Source organism: Ictalurus punctatus, chromosome 16 (genome assembly GCF_001660625.3).
Source record: "Ictalurus punctatus breed USDA103 chromosome 16, Coco_2.0, whole genome shotgun sequence".
NCBI classification, from domain to species: domain Eukaryota; kingdom Metazoa; phylum Chordata; class Actinopteri; order Siluriformes; family Ictaluridae; genus Ictalurus; species Ictalurus punctatus.
The window spans coordinates 2,107,111-2,123,516 of NC_030431.2; the positions used below are offsets into that span (position 1 = coordinate 2,107,111).

Consider the following 16,406-nt stretch of genomic DNA (forward strand, 5'->3'; position numbering starts at 1 on the left):
CTGTATGGAATAATGCCAGGTTAGTCCAAATTAAATAAGTAAATATGCCTATGACATAAAAACTAAAATGAGTCAATGCAGCGATAAATATATAAGTGACTCATTATGTCGTGAAATAAGTCAATTATGAAATAGTGTCGTGAAAAAGTATCCTACTATAATGTGTCAGTCAGCACCAGTGGGGCGGAGTCAGAGCAGATGATTGATTGCTCACACTAGGGTGTGACTAAAATTTGACTAATTTAGAATAAAACGGCATCGTTTGGCAAACACTCTAAATCTTTCCAGCGCAGGGTCTTCTTGGGGAATCTCTCTTTTTCCGACACATGCCGGTCTCTGTCCCTTAGCAGCTTTCTCGGTGTGTGCTGTCGCTCTGCAGGTGTCGATAAGGAGAACGTGGAGCTGTCTCCGAGCGCGCCGGTTCCCACCAGTGGACGCGCACGACACGGCTCGGCCAGCCACGTCCAGAAGCAGCGCAGCGCCGGCAGCTTCAAGAGGCCAAGCATCAAGAAGATCGTATGAGAATGCCGCCCCCTGCTGGGCCACACACTCCATGCTGCATTTCTACTCACACACTCCTTCCTTCTGCTCCTCTTAGTTTTTTATTTTTTTATTTTTATTTTCCTCCTCCTTACCTCGGTTTTCAGCCATACTTTCAGCCTGACGATCAATAAAAACCACAGGACTAATGGGAAAGAAGTTCTCAAATGTTTGGGAACCAGTCAGTGTTTGAGGAGAATTTTTTTTCGTGTTTATAATGGACCTCGATCTTTTTTTTGTTTGTTTTTTTAATGCATCTCAACAGCTCTTTATTTTTATTCCAAGCCAGGTATCTAAAGGAAAAGCACTGATCTTTACAATTCCAGACTGCATTGAGTGTTTTATACGCTTTCTTTTCTTTTCTTTTTTTTTGTATTAATCTTAATGGAAAGTATTAACCAGGTCGTTCTTTCCACTCTGTTCAGTCTTGTAACATTTCTTGTTTTTTTAAAAATTATTATTATTATTATTATTTCTACGTACATTCTGCTCTTCGTAAAGCAAAAGGCTTTCTTTTTTTTTTTTTTTTGACAGGCCAAAAAGTCTTTGGGATCAAATAGTTCGGTTTTCGCACACACAGCACACGTTACTGTATATTCACAGTATAATTGTGCACTTGAATTACAGTGAGCATGTTTGCAGTCTTGCTTGGGTCTGGAGGTGCACGACACCTTTCCTGTTTCTGGACATTTGAGGGCTAATGACATTTTGTAATAAATAGAGAGATCGATAGATAGATGGGCTTTGACCTTCGTATGCTTGTTGGTGCCAGATGGGCTGGTATGAGCATTTAAGAAGCACGCCATTTACACGGAATGGTGCGGGAGGGTGGGGGGGCGGGGTTGATCAAAAACATCCGGTGAGTAGCAGTTCTGTAGGTGGAAACACCTCAGAGGAGAATGTCCAGACTGGTTGGAGCTGACAGGAAGACTACGGTAATTCAACCGCTCTTGCACAGCCGTGGTGAGCTGAAAAGCATCTCGGAATGCAAGAATCTGAGACTACAGTGGACACGGGCTCACCCAAAACCCGGGTAGTTGAAAGCAAGTAGTCTCATATTCCCGTTTTGTTTCGACACCTGATGTGGTCTTATACTGTTGCAGCTCATCCACTTCAAGGTTTAATGCATTCGGAGATGCTTTTCTGCTCACCACGGTTGTAAGGAGTGTTTATTTGACTTAGTTTAGCCTTCCTGTCAAATCAAACCAATTCTAGATCTAATCTCATCTTCGGAGAGTTTTGACTAGCAGTGTCGGCTTTTTCCCTGAAAATTGTTTAAACTGCGTTTTATTGTGAGATATTCTTCTCCCTGATGATGATGATGATGATGATGATGATATTGCTCAGTGCACTATATGATACCCCAATCTGAGTCTGATGCTCAACGTCAGACTGAAATCCTGAAACAGCACTTGATCAGAATCCAACCATGTCCATTTTTATCCACCGTCATCCTTTTTATACATGAAATGACGGCACGCGACGTGGACTAATGATGTTCTTCTTCTTTTTTTTTCCTTTTTTTTTTTTTTAAAACAGCAAAGCCAAGTAGCTCAATCAGGAGCTGTATTTCCATTCAACACACAACTTTAGCTGGAACGTAACAAAAAACGCCGACACAGCGGCACGTTTTACAGCGTCCGATCGGTATCAGGGATCGGCTAATGCTCTGATGTTGTCAAATAAATCAACTGTGATGTGTCGTATTAGAAAGGGGATACCTAACAGTATTTGGTGTGGTCACAGCAAATCAAAATGGTACTCGATTGAGTGTTTACAGTGATTCTATACTTGAATTAGCAAGAAAATGTGTTTCTGGGAGAACGTGAAGGGATGTGATTCTCACAATCGCAGTGGGAAATGTTTAGAAAACCAAAGTCTAGGATATCGGTGCAATATTATCCAAAATCATTCAGCAACACTGCAAGGTTATGAAGCCTCACCTTTCTGCAGTCGATGTTTTTGTTTGTTTGTTTGTTTGTTTGTTTTTTTAAAATCTGTGAACATCAGGTGCGCTTTTGAGCTGGGATTCGAGCGCGATGAATCTTAATTCGCATCAAGTATCGAAATCGAACGAGGGCGCTAGCATTTAAAGGTGCAGTTTGCGATGCTTAGCACCTTAAAGACTCGATGCTACCGTAGATTTTTTTTTTTTAAGGTTGAGTTTCTGAATCTGAGAGACACTTTTGGACACTTAAAACAAAAGTGATTCAAAATAGCTAGGTCGACATGTTTTATCCACTCAGCGGACGCTTTTATCCGAAGTATCCTTCAGGATCCAGGGCAAAAGCGAAATCCAGAGTAAAGTCAGAACAGTTGCAAGCTCTTGTTTAAACTCCAGATGTGCTCCTCTGACAGATGTTGAACTAATCAATCTGCTCTTCCCTGACTCCCCTTACACGCATACACGTGATGTCATCGACTGTCCACTTCCACTATGCCATGTCAGAAGATTTTTTTAAATGACTTTTTATTGATATGAATGGACTTTGGCGAGGAATACACGGTAAGATGGCACTGTGCAGGATTCAATGTTAGAGAGTTTTTACGCTTTTTTTTTTTTTTTACTAAAATGTATTAAGTTAAATGTCTTTGCTTGACCTTATAATGTTTGTCAATTTTCTCTATTCACATCAGGGCCGATTATATTAACGAAGCTTTAAGGACAGTTTTGGATCAAAAAGGAGAACTCGATGGAGGGTAGAAATCTTGTTATTAATCAGATAACCCTCAATGTATGCAGGTAATATGGCTTTGCCCTCATCTTGGGGGTGTGTGTGTGAGTGTGTACACATGTTTAGCCATAGACTTTCACAACACCTTAACTAGTTAAAAGTGTAATTCGCTGACGTTATGCAAAACGGAACTTTTTTTTTTCTTTTTCATCTATTTCCGGTTTTTTATGCTTCACGACTGTAAATAATTTTGTGTAAAAAAAACAAAAAAATCCCAAAAAACAAACAAAAGAAAGGTCTATTTACTACACTGTAAATACATGTGACGATATATTGTATTATTTTGCTTTTTGTAAAAGAGTTCATTGCTGTACATGTACAACAGAATATGACTTCTCGTTGTGTCGGTAACGGAGACGTCCATCATGTTCACAGCGCCACGTCGTAAAACCTCCGGGGACAAACAGATGGTTACAGACCGAAGATCTAGACATTTGTATAGAAACATGTTGTATAATAAATTCCAGTTACCATCTGATTTCATATTTACACTCCTTACACTAATAAAGTCGATTCTGTCCAGAATATTGTATGTAATTGGCCTGCACTTGGTGCTGATTATTTGACTAACTTTATTTTACAGAAACAGCCCAACTTGCTGATTGGTTCCTATGATCGGTTTGGTACAAAGGCCCAAAATATAACACATTGTATTATATTATGTACAATATATTAGGTTTTTGGTTTGATGTAGATGCCTAAAATGTCATCAATGCCAATAATCTAACAAGGATTAGATTTCATTTCATTGGTCTCCACCAAGATGCACACAAATAAAGACGACGTTATTGTTAATAACTAACTACTGTGAAGAACCAGAACCATGAAAAAAAAAAGAGTTGCATTTTGGGTCTTTATATGAAGCCTGGTATGTAACCTGCCCATAATCTAAGTAAGGAAGAAAATCAAGTGCAGCATGCAGTTATAGGGAAAAGATCAGCACACCACAGGATGGGGTGGTGCACTGCTGCCCGAGACACTTTCCAATAACAGCACACCACGGCAGCAATTTGTCAAGGATTACAATTGGTATTTATTGAAGAACGGCTCGTTATAGCTTTTATCTTGTTTGTTGTTGCATCTAATGTTGTGGAACATCTGTGAAAGTGTCATGATCGTGAAAAATCATATATGTGTGTGTGTGTGTGTGCGCACTACGGTCAAAAGTTTAGAAACACTCATTCTTTATTTTTTATTTTTTCCCCATTGTAGGAAAAAAATAGTCATCAAAACTCTGGAACTATGGGAATTATGTTGTGATGATTAAAAAAAAATAAAAAATCCAAAATAAATAAAAAATAACTGAGTATTTTAGCATCTTCAAAGTAGACACGCTTTTTCGCCTAGAATTTCCAGAAATGTATTCTTGCCGTTTTCTCGACCGATTTCTTGAGGAATTTCCCTGAGATGATTTTTAAACCGTATTAAAGGAGTTCACACCGACGCCGGACTCTTACCGGCTGCTTTTCGGAAAATTTCGCTCCGAGTCGTCCGTTTGAAACGTACACTTCGGCACGATTATAATTTTGTCTACGACACCGATTTGACACGTCTAATCACACACCTTCGGATCGGAAGGTTTTTAAGATTATGAGAAACATTTCAGTCCAGTGTCCACAAACGTTTGATCGTTTGTGTGTGTGTGTGTGTGTTCATTTTAAACACTCTAATGTGGCTTCCGGTTGAATTTCTCTTAGAAAAGAGCAGTTTGGTTGAACAGGATCCAGTGCGAAATGGCTTAAAGGCTTAAAACTTTATTCATTTATTGGGAGGGGGGATTAAACTCACACAGATCTTACACTTGTGTCAACAATCCTCCATCAGCATGTGAACAGTTTAGTAAAACAGTAAGATCGTCTACTGCGATAAATGATTGTTTAATTTCATGCATAATAAGTGTCAGAAATCACAATTTGTTTATAATTTGAAATGATTTTGGTGAAGTTTAGACTACTGGCTGGGTCTCAACATGATTTTGCTTTTTGGTAAGTGTTAAATTTCTATATATGATACAGCAATTGTGAAAATTCAGCAGTGAAAATACTGCATTTAAAGATTTTTCCATTAAGGCTGAGGCAACTTTGTGAGTTCAGGCGGAATATCAACCGGCACCATTTCGGACATGTAGTGCACTATGTAGTGTACAGAAGCCTGTGATGGATACCTTTTCGTAGTGCGCCTATATAGGGAGCATGAATCCATTTGTAACACAGCATCAATAGTCCATTAATGACCGTTATTAGCGGCACGTGCGGCTACAGTCAAAGCTAGGCCCGATACGTGTTCACTGTTAGCACCGGGTTTTTAAGCGTAAAATTGACTCATTTAGTGTTAATATTGTGTGTTTTTTCTTCGTGTGTCACACAAAAACAAGGTTTGTTTTTCAAATGAGTTTCGGTAAGTTTGAAATAATTTCAAATGTTTAGGTACAACGATGTCGGTTTTGAGTTTCAAGCTAACATGCTAACTCCGGGTGTTTGTGGCCACAGGTGACGTATGCGTTTTTTTTTTTTTGTAACTGTATTTAAATTAAATCTGTAAAAAAAATAATAAGAAAACGCATTCTACTTGTATTAAACGACAAAATATTGAAATATAACCTGCCTTCGTTATTATTTATTTCTATTCTTGCAAAAGCTTTTCTAACTTTTATGTTTAGTCTGCGAATCGAATGAGTCGACTCTCTTTTTAATCGGCTCTATTAGGTAAGCTGAAAGTTATGAGCCGACTCTCACACACGAGCCGGTTCGTTTTATTTATTTAATGATTTTTTATTTATTTATGTTGTACTATTTCGTCTGGTGATTTGGGGAGCAATTATTTATGCATATGTCAATGTCATTTGTTGTGCCTTGATGATTTTACAGATATTTGAATAGATTTATAACAAATAATATAAAAATTTCCTAACAATTTCTGGTGTAATTAGGCAAAGAACAATTATTACTGGTCCAAAGATTTTGGCAAACTTTGGTTTATTAAAAAAAGATCCACTGAGTCGTTTGGGAGTCAAATTTTGAATGATCATCTTTGTATTTCTGGTCAAGATTAATTTCCTGTAGACATACTAGTCTGTATCTCGAGCGGCTAATTGAACTTTGGACAGTTTAATAGAATGGAGAACGGACATTTTTGTATAATTCCTTTGGTTGTACTAATTTGTGTTATTTGCTCACCTTACGCCACACCAGTTAATTTTCTATCTGTTCTTTGTGGTCCAGACAGGTTAAAGTGGTGCCAGTGACTAGAAAATGCTGCAGTTGCCTCTCAGGCCTCTTGTGCCTCTATCGGCACTCGCTCTGCTCGGCTGGTGTTGGTACACCTTTAGGAGGAAGAGGAACCCATGCGAGAGGGCTGAGGAAGGATTGTTCTGCTCCTCTGCTGCTAGAAAGCAAAGTATGGCGGTGAACATTGCGATACAGGAAGCCGCTGCCAATGGAAGTACACTGGCAGCACAGGATGTGATAAAACACTGCCATTTTCACTCCCAGGAAAAACAAGAGGGTGGCCAAAATTTGGACTGTAACTTCTCTCAGCTTAGCAGTACCACGGATAACTCGTCTGTCACGTCTGGGGCCTCACAAGCCACTGTTCTCGTCTCTACGCCGATTGTACGACTTCTAAAAGGAATTCGTCCGGAACCAGAAGGGGAGGTTTCCAGAGCTCAAGCGTCTCTACTTCTGGCCGAGAAGCCAGAAATGGAGCCGGAAAAGCAGGACGACCCCATTAAAGGTCTCTCGGACTTTAAAGTGATCGAGAGTGAGGCTTTCGCAGAGCAGCCCACAAGGATCGTGTGCCCTGAAGAACACGGAGTCACTAACGGGTCTGAAAAGCGAAGTGAAGGAGGCCCGAGCGAAGTCGGTGGGCTGGCTGTCGAGGTTCTCGACGGTGCTACAGGAGAGATCCCGGCAATCGGTGGTGGCATTTTAAAAAGAAAAAGTCACTCTGAACCGAGGGTAACTCCACAAAGCCAAGTGCGACTTCGAAAAGAAATCGACGAGAATAACAGTTTAGCGGTCACTAAGGAAGATCTTGGTGCTCTTACTCAGACAGCGGAGGAAAGCGCCTCTTCGGCACACAAGCCGAGTAACCTCCCTTCGATGTTCCCAGCAGGAGAGGGTTCAGGTTGTAGCACGTGGCGTTCAGAGGATAGCGTAGACTCAGAGAAAGCTTCAAGCAAGTCTCGAGCTGTGGAGAAGACATCATCCGCTGTTCCGTTATCTTCAGGAAGTCGTTACGCCGTAGCCCGAAAAAATGAAAAACTCTCAAGACAAAAGTCAGATGCCTCTAAAGGTTAGTCTGACTCCAATAGAAATGTCCTTTACACTTTCTGATCAGCTTTTTAAACTATTTTTTAGTTTCAGTATTACTTCAGTGAATAAATGCATTTGTTGGATTAATATGCCATAGGTTTTTTGGGGTAAGATGCTTAAAATGGCTGCTTCGTCAAATGCTCTATTACAGGTGCTAACGGAGTACAGTGTGCGAACGGAGAGAGCGGAGTCACCAGCAAAAGAGCCACGCAGTCTAGTTCACCCCACACTCTGTGGAACATCGAGGTGCCATCTGTGAGTGTCAGAGTCCAGTCGAACACTGCTTAAAGTGACTCATTTCTCATACTGTGCTGTTGAATGTGCTCGCAACCCTTTTTTTTTTTTTTTTTTTTTTTTTTTTTTTTTTGTGGCAGCACCTCATTGGGCGATTAATTGGAAAGAAAGGGACTTATATCTCTTCCCTGAAGGAAAGTTCTGGCGCAAAGATCTACGTGTCAACTCTTCCATACACGCATGAGTTTCAGGTCTGTCACATAGAGGGTGAGTTTGGTCCTCAACCGAACATTCCTAAATTGTAATGGCACTCTGTGTCCACTGGGAGGCAGCAGCACGCTTTCTAATTCTAGGCTGTTCTGCTCAGGGTCTGAGGCGCAGGTGGAAAAAGCTCTGGCGCTGATCAGAAAAAAGTTCAAAGATTTGGATTTGAGCAACCGGCTGAGCAGTTTACAATCTGCTGCAGTCCATCCACTACCCATCACTTCCTGGGTAAGTAAGCGGCTGCTATTCTTGTATCCATCAGCAGTATATAAATAGATAAAGAGCAGCTGCTTTTAAATTAAAGGCCGAGATTTGATTCTGGGAGGGTGACCTCGGGTTTCATTTCATGGGCAATATCCTTCTAAACCATAGGTTGATCTTTCAGTTCTCATATTAAGCCATTTTTTAAAATTAATTTATTTATTTATTTTTGCAGGATGGACAACAGTGGGTTAATCCCTTTTATTGTTTTTGTTGAGGATAATTTAAGTAACGTGATATTTAATTATAGACTCTTTACCTTTTCTCATTATTCTGCTTCCTGTGAGTCGCGTCGTATCCCTTTCTCAAAATGTCAGTGAATAGAAGCACGCACTAAAATCACAGTTGAATTTCGTATTTGATTCGACCTGTAACCCAGGGAGTAAAATATTTTTGCGTGTGATTCAAAACAAACTTTAGACCACCCCCTTTTTTTTTTGTGTTTATTTTATTTTATTTTATTTTATTTTATTTTTTAAAGCCCCAACATAAATCTGAAAACCGTCTGCGTTCATCTTAAAGGTGTTCAGTATGGTTGAGGTCAGGACTCGGGGGGCACAGGGGCATTGAACTCTGCTCCTGAGGGGATCATCTTACTGCTACTGCATGCAAAGACATTCTAGACAATTGTGTGCTGCTTTCAACTTTGTGGCAACAGTTTGGGGAAGAACCACATATTATAGGTGTGATGGTTGTGTCCACATACTATTGGATCAGACTTACCAAATACACGTGGTGGGTTGTGTGTGTGGTGTGTTGTTGGGGGTTTTTTTTTTTTTTTTTTTTTTGGTGGTGAATGTGATCATATAATGAGTTTGTGTGTGTGCTTGTATCTAGCTACTGCTCCCTCAGGACAGAACTGTGGAGGTAATCGTACCTCGGGTGGAGGCAGCAAACTACCTGTTTGTTCAGCAGCACAAACACCCCACCTATTACGGCCTGCACGGTCTCTCAGAGCAGATGCTCTTCTGCTACAGCCATTCAGGATGCCCCAGCCTGCCCACTCCTGTGGAAGGTACATCATACCAGCAAGCGCTCTCTCTCTCTCGCTCTCTCTCTCTCTAATATTTATATATTTATATATATATATATATATATATATATATATATATATATATATATATATAATAAAAAATTACACACACTGCATTCAGGTCTTGCCCTTTCCTGTTGGGTATCTCCCCTTCAGCTTGACTTTTACACATCCTGATTTGGATCCACTCTGTCCTTTACATAAATTTTTTTTTATTTTTTAAACAAACGTACACAATACATGCAAACATCTCAATTCTGAGCTTTTGAATAATATCGTTTCCATCTTCCTCACAGCGGGAGTGTTGTGCGCGGCCCCGTCTCCCGACGGTGCCTGGTGGAGAGCTCAGGTTATCCAGCATTACAAAGACTCCAACTTCGTACAGATCAGATACGTGGACTACGGAGGCTACGTGACCGTTCACCTCGCTTCTCTGAAGCAGATCAGGTTATTCCCCCAACCCCCCCCCCCGGGTGTTTTTTTTTTTAAACAGCTTTGGATGGGATTGGACCTGAAGACCTGGATAAAATGGCTCAGTTTTGCTTATTTTCGCAGGTCTGATTTTATGACGTTGCCTTTCCAAGCGTCTGAAGTTATGTTGGAAAACATCGCGCCTTCGCCAGGTATGTGAAGTAACGGTAAAATAATACTTTCCACACTCTCAATCATTTATCCATGGCGTAATTATTTAGTACAGGAAGTTACCTTTCCAGCGTCTTTATTTTAGAATCGTGCTCATACCAGAAGAAGTTTATAGATTTTATATTTTTCCAAATCTGCACACAAATTGCGTGTGCTCCATCGCCGACCTCCGTGTTTGCGAATCAGCCGCGAACTTTCAGAATGCCGTTCCTTTTTATTCCTCAGGAACGGGGAAGTTTTCAACTGAAGCCAAAGAGGCTCTTGAGGAATTAACACAAGGCGTTCCTTTAATCATGAAGGTGAGAAACTGATATCTTGAACATTCCTGCTTTGCTCCCCCCCCGTTTTGTCTAAAGGTACTGCTCGTCTTTAATCATTTCTCTTGAGTGAAGGCGTGTGTGTGTGTGTGTGTGTGTGTGTGTGTGTGTGTGTGTTTCTGTTCTTAGGTGACTTGCAGTCAGAACGGACTGCCCTTAGTGCACATGTGGAGATATAGAGGAGAAGAGGTTTGTATTGATTATGTTCATGTAATAATTTGCAGAGATGCATGGATACCATTGGTACTTGTCGATTACTGATATCAAATTGAGTAACCTACTCGGTATTAACCAATCAGGAGGCACTTGTTTTTTGAGTAAGCGTAAGTGAGCATGCTGTGTGTGTGTGTGTGTGTGGGGGGGGTTTGTTAAATGTCAAACAAGACACTGGACACTAATGTTGCTAGCAAATATCCAAATCACCTTTTCTATTAATACATGCCCATTTATTTCATCTAAATGGTGGGGAAAAATTCTGAGCCGCCGCCTCCTTCTGCCTCTTCGAGACGGTGGCCCCATAACTTTAAATATTCAGCCACACAAAGAAAAATTAAAAAAAAAAAAAAAAAAATTCTTTTATACCTGTTGGTACATCACACTGCATCCTTGCTCGGTGTACAGTAACCCGGAAGATGGTGTCTCTCCTATGTGCTGATCTGTAGATGATTTCGGTGAACGGAGCGCTGGTGGAACGTGGGCTTTGCTCGTGGTTGGACAGCCACTGATGGTGAAGGCCTGTACTGTAGACGTCTACTAAACCTCTGCTCCCCGTAGTCTGTACTCTTTGTTCACACGGGCCTCGGTGCGCGCACAGCCGTGCTCCTTGTATCATGTAGAACTCATGCCGTTTAAATTTCTGCATATTAAAATGAACTGACTTCCTTGAGGAAAAAAATAAATAAAAGAGAGGAAAAAAAATATATGAAGGGATTCAGCATGAACTTTGGAGCAGATTACGGTCAGATTGTAGTACTCCATTACAGTATGTTTATTATCATTTCTGTATAAGATTTAAGGAGTTTTTCCTGATTGGACAGATTTGTAATGCTCAATTGTTTTTCTTTGTATCTCTGAGGTACATCTCTGAAACTTTGTCAGGAGTTGAGTGAACGTGTATATACTGATTTACGTCTAATTCTTTATCGCGGCTTTGTTACGGTCACTTTTTTTTTTTTTTTAAATTTCTAATTTATTTTGTGTTCTTTTTCTGCACGTCTTTTCCCATTTTTTTTTTTTGTTTTTTAAAAATGGGGAATCTTAAGTAGGATGTGGATGTAATGTGAGCCTACTGGCGTCAGGCTGCTAGGCTAAAGAGCAGATTAAAGAAAAACATCTTTCTGAAGAAAGGCACTCGGGGGTGGGGTGTTACTATCTTTGCTATATTAAGATAAAAAATAAAATGAAAGAAACCCTCTTAGTGTGCTGCTGTGTTTGAATCACATCAGTAACACCCGGTGTTTGTGTGAGGTTTTTTTCTTCTGCTTTTGTGTCTTAAAATTTAGGTTTTTACACTTCCGGGTTTAAAATATTCATAAATTTTAAATAAAAGGGTTGCATGTAATTTTTGGTTTTACAGTTTAACCTGTTGCTTTAATAGTCCTCTCATACCTGCTCACACACATTTTGCGGTGGTCGGGGAAAACCCATCAGGTGCCGTTGTGGCTAAAATCTTGCAAACAGACAAAAATGACCAAAATTGGGTTTTTCTGCCACTACGATATTTTGACACTTCAACGTCGTGTATGTATAACAGTGAACGTCGGCTTCGGTTAAATTGTCGGAGAGCCGTAGACGCGCCGTACCGACACAAATATAAACCTCATCCAAGTTCAATTTGAAATAAGGATGTCGTCGCGTCATCAGAAAGCGCCGCCTACACACGCTGTAGATAAAGTTTTTAAACGTTTGACTGGCCTAATAAAAAGAAAGGAAGTTGAGTCAACAGGCCAGGAGCGAGTGAACGAAACGGCGATTATTTCCCCACCGACGTTCGCGTGCGAAGAGATGACGATGTTTAAATGCTGTGACTTTTACCTCAGGTGATGAGGCTGATGTGAATGCTGCTGTTAACTATTTTCCCATGGTACTCCTATAATTCTTTATGCGAACTGTTTTTATTAAAAGTGTCTGTGTTCCTTTTTTATAAGTAAACTTGGTTACAAATGTAGAAGTGGGCAGTGCGATGGCATTTGAAATATTAAGCACTATAAAGAAATGGCTTATAATAATCTGTTATTTTATATAAATTAAAGCTTATTAAATGTGAAAGGACTGCTGGGTGGGTGGGGCTTCTGATAGCCTGTCGATCCATAGGTTGTTAATAACAGTTGGTATACAGATTTGTAATTTATGGCTTATTTATTACATATAAAATACAAATAAAGTTAGAATAAATATTGCTTGCGTTCAGACCATCCGTGTCTCTTAGTCGGATTTAAGTTTTTCAACGTATTCGTTTTCCTTTAAACTTTCGCAGATGAACAGATTTTAAAATACCGGAAACTTGTAGTTTAAAATGATGTATAATATTGTAAAATATATTGTTTGAAAATTTTACCGAGGGTTCTTCCAGACTGCCACACACACACACAACTGGGATCCATGTCTGAGTGCCTTAACGTTTCACTTTGCTAGGGTTTTTATAAGAATTAAAATAGTTTAGGTCTTCGTGAGTATTGACAATGCCCTGTTTGTTTATTTGCCTCTCTGTAGAGTGATATCTGCAAGGAACACGTGCTACAATCCTCGGATCTAGGAAAAGGATACCGCGCCGATATTATTGACATCCGGTGCTTTTTAGAAGCTCTCGAGTTCGATCGTCAGAAGATTGGTTAATGACCCAGGTAAGACTTTTTCTTTTTTCTTTTTCTTTTTTCTTTTCTTTCCTTGCAGTCATTCAGTGTGCAGCCACACTCTTTCAGGAGCTCCTGAATAAACTATCCCATGTCAGGGATTAAGGGATTACTAATTTAAAAAAAAGATGTTGTGTGTGTTTTTTTTATTTATTTATTATTTATTTATTTATTTATTTTTAACATACACGCATCATGCACACGTTTTAAAAATGATGCTTTAAAAAAAGAGACTAACCGCAAAAACCCTGATAAACAGCCCACTCCGTACGAGCTACATTTCTCATAACGATGATTTGTGCGTTCGAAGTACTCCGAGCCAGACAGTCCATTTATTCTCATTTATCCTGACTCCGTTTGTTAAATAAAACGATCTCTATAAGTAACGCCGATGTCCGTGGTCAGAATGCGTTCATAGCGGGTCGGGGCGGGGGGAAAAACTGCACACTTGGCTTGATGAAATTACTTTCGCTGGATTTAAAACTCTGCAGATTTTTTTCTAAGAGGTACTTTGCCTTTCACACCGTGTTCTTACAGTTGAACTAGACCTGGGCTTTTTAACGCTTTTAGCACTTGGCGCTTGAGGAACTGCAGTCATTACAGACCGGACAAGTCATTTTCTCGTCAAGAGCGGCTGTGACATTTTCTTCTTGTTGATTTGGTGCTTTCTGGTCAGTTGGTGTATTTGTTTTTTTTTTTCTTTTCTTTTCTTTTTTTTCCTCCCCCTTTTTGTCAAGGCGGCCAATTTTCTTTCAGCCTCCGCTCTATTTTCTTTGCTCCATTGCTGCTCGATCAGCTGCGCCGCTCTGTACGAACAGATTGTTGGATGGGAGTAGTGTATTTAGTCTTTGGCACACAGAGCAAAGTATTGCTTTTCTCATTTTACTCTGTTTACTGTGTGCATGTCCAAATTACAGACAGGTCACTGCTGAGACTTCGCTCTCTAAAGAAGCTGGATGTTTTTCAGGCATTGACCCAAAATCATGCGCCTTTTTATTTCTTTGACTTCTTTCCAGCAGGGGAACTCGGGCTTAGTGTCTCTGCCGTGTTCTCTCTCTTGCTCGTCTCCATCAACCCCTTGTCGTCTCCATAATCCATCTGACTGATTCTTAACAGTCTTAATCCAGGGTTGGGAGAGGCGGGGCTTTGCTCCGACGACGTTCCTGTCAGAACAATTAGAACAATTCGGTGTCTCGGTGCTGTGTCTCTCTATGCAGTGCTTACGCTGAAGACTCGGATGATTTCATGTTACCGGTGTGTATTCTTCCAGTGCAGTAATATTTCCTGAACAGAAAATCTGTTTCTCTTTTGCATGCATCTCGATCCCAAGTAAAGATTTCATTACTATCTAACAGCTTGAATAAATCGTGACGTTCACCACGTGAGGAATTCACTCTTGGCTAGCAAGATTTTAGGCATCTTTAGGCAGACTAACTGCTTTTATCTTATACTCTTTGTAGGAAGCTAGTCAAGGCGAGATAAATTATAGTAATTTAAAAAAACAAACAAACCCAACAACAGCTGGGAAATCACGTGTTTTGAATCACAGCCGTTCGTGACCGGATTCCAAGAGAGCAAACTCGTTCACCTTCTCTGGGTTCTCTCTGCCATCTGTGAGCGCACGTATGCGGAAGAGGGCAGATAGCGCTTTCCTCCTAGGACATTACCCCGCCCTGTGTTACAGCATGAGCAGTGGTTCAACAAGATGCAGCTGGTACTCTGCCGTCTAGTTTATGATTTTTAGAAGGGTCGTATCGTCTCAAGTGGAACACTGAAATCTTTTTTTATTTTTATTTTTTTTATTTATTTATTTTTTTTAAACTAACCGGAAGTATAAGCCGTTTCACAGTCAATGGAAAATGAAGTCAAACGCACGTAATGTAACGCCGGTAGCTTTAACAGAATACCAAAATAGACCGAAAATGACCTATGCGACTGTACCTTGATACGGTGAATTTAAAAAAAAAAAAAAAAATTTAAGTAAAAATCACACTGCGTGGGCTAATTTTAAAGAATTCAATTCATTGGTAAGATGTCTTGTCCACCAGAGTGTCTTTGGCCTTCTTGAAATCGTATTTTCTCATCCGGCACCAGTGCCTGGTAGCCCCTCCCCTCCTCCGCAACGTAAGCAAAGCTGCGGTCGTTGAGTGCGTGACGTGTCCAACGTTCCACGCGTCGTTCTTTCGGTCCAATGAGTCCATCATCCGGGTCGTCGACGTACGAACGCCCCACTCGCTCTATTTATATAACAAAATGGCGTAGAATAGCGCACAAGTATGCAATTTGGGACTCGCCTTTAGCCAGTTATTTTCTGAAGTGGATCTTATCTATTACATTTCCAAATGGCGGTGATTTGTCTGCGGCTTAACCTGAGAATTTCGAACTAAAGTCTTTTCGATGTAACTTTTTGTAACCCGTCCTTCTCATTTTTAATCACGCTCCTGTTTAAAATGGACGCTTCTCTGGCTGAGAGGTGCGTCTTTTCCATCTTGTATGACCGTGTCTACTGAGCGAGCGAGCAGCCGTGTGGTTTTCTCCTCGTCGTCCTGCCTTTTTGTTTTTTTTTTTTTCCCGTCTGTTCTGGGACAGTGTGTCTGCTGCTTAATTTCTGTGGCAGAGGTTGATTTATGGGCTCTGCACAGCACAGCAAAGTGGAGCCATCACGCTCCCTAAGCACTGCACTCGCTCCATCATGTTGATCAGCCACACTTCCTGGGTGTACTCGGCTTGTCGGATTGGTTTGTGACCCAGTTTCTCACCGGCGTTGGTGCTTTCAATTTCCAAACCCACTCACTTGCTTGTGGCTTTGGAGATCGAGAGAGAGGAGACAGATATGCAAGCAGAGCTAGGCTTACTAAATTATTTCTGCGGTGAAGTCCAGATTTATTATTGACATCTTTCAGGAGTTTTTGTATACACACAATGCTTCAAATGTTCCAAACATTTAGAATATCTTCATATCATCAAGTTAATAAAACTTGACCCTATAATAAGTAATGCCCAGAAATGTCAGTGATTTATTGACGGGCAAGAATATTTTAAACAAACGCAGAGAAATAGTCATACCGTTTCTTTTCTATGTTTGTTTGTTAATTTACAGGAAACCTTCGGGAATTTAAAAAATGGTGTTTTACAGATTTGTTAGTGTAGACTCGGTTGTTATTTGAAACGGGTGTTTTGTATTACTCGATAAATCTCATGTTTGAAAGAACATC

The 16,406-nt window shown here is 40.3% G+C and overlaps 2 protein-coding genes across 6 annotated transcripts in view; both read left to right on the plus strand.

The window, feature by feature from the left end:
- nf1b (neurofibromin 1b) overlaps positions 1–658 on the plus strand; it is a 61,305-nt gene extending 60,647 nt beyond the window's left edge. For all 3 annotated transcript variants that reach the window (XM_017489175.3, XM_017489173.3, XM_017489174.3), the window contains one exon: positions 380–658. In XM_017489175.3, the coding sequence (XP_017344664.2) occupies positions 380–522 (143 nt within the window). In that variant the 3' untranslated portion in view covers positions 523–658. The remainder of the gene's footprint in view (positions 1–379) is intronic.
- A 728-nt stretch (positions 659–1,386) lies between these two features.
- Positions 1,387–13,457, plus strand: akap1a (A kinase (PRKA) anchor protein 1a). Of its 3 annotated transcripts, none has more exons than XM_017489005.3 (11): positions 1,387–5,672; positions 6,497–7,568; positions 7,740–7,843; positions 7,963–8,089; positions 8,190–8,314; positions 9,185–9,362; positions 9,677–9,827; positions 9,936–10,003; positions 10,248–10,321; positions 10,469–10,528; positions 13,052–13,457. In XM_017489005.3, exons 2-11 carry the CDS (start codon positions 6,527–6,529, stop codon positions 13,172–13,174), a joined length of 2,052 nt encoding a protein of 683 aa, XP_017344494.2. In that variant the 5' UTR covers positions 1,387–5,672; positions 6,497–6,526; the 3' UTR covers positions 13,175–13,457. The 3 variants fall into 3 exon arrangements, with proteins under 3 accessions (XP_017344494.2, XP_017344493.2, XP_017344497.2); XM_017489004.3 differs by having other exon boundaries at positions 1,387–5,649; XM_017489008.3 differs by lacking the exon at positions 13,052–13,457 and adding an exon at positions 11,002–11,752 and having other exon boundaries at positions 1,387–5,649.
- Positions 13,458–16,406: the final 2,949 nt, after the last annotated feature.

Coding starts and splice junctions, on each gene's coding strand:
- akap1a (XM_017489005.3), top strand. CDS start 6,527: ATGCTGCAGTTGCCTCTCAGGCCTCTTGTGCCTCTATCGGCACTCGCT. Junction 9,363..9,676: donor CCTGCCCACTCCTGTGGAAG/GTACATCATACC, acceptor TCTTCCTCACAG/CGGGAGTGTTGTGCGCGGCC. Junction 10,529..13,051: donor GGAGATATAGAGGAGAAGAG/GTTTGTATTGAT, acceptor GCCTCTCTGTAG/AGTGATATCTGCAAGGAACA.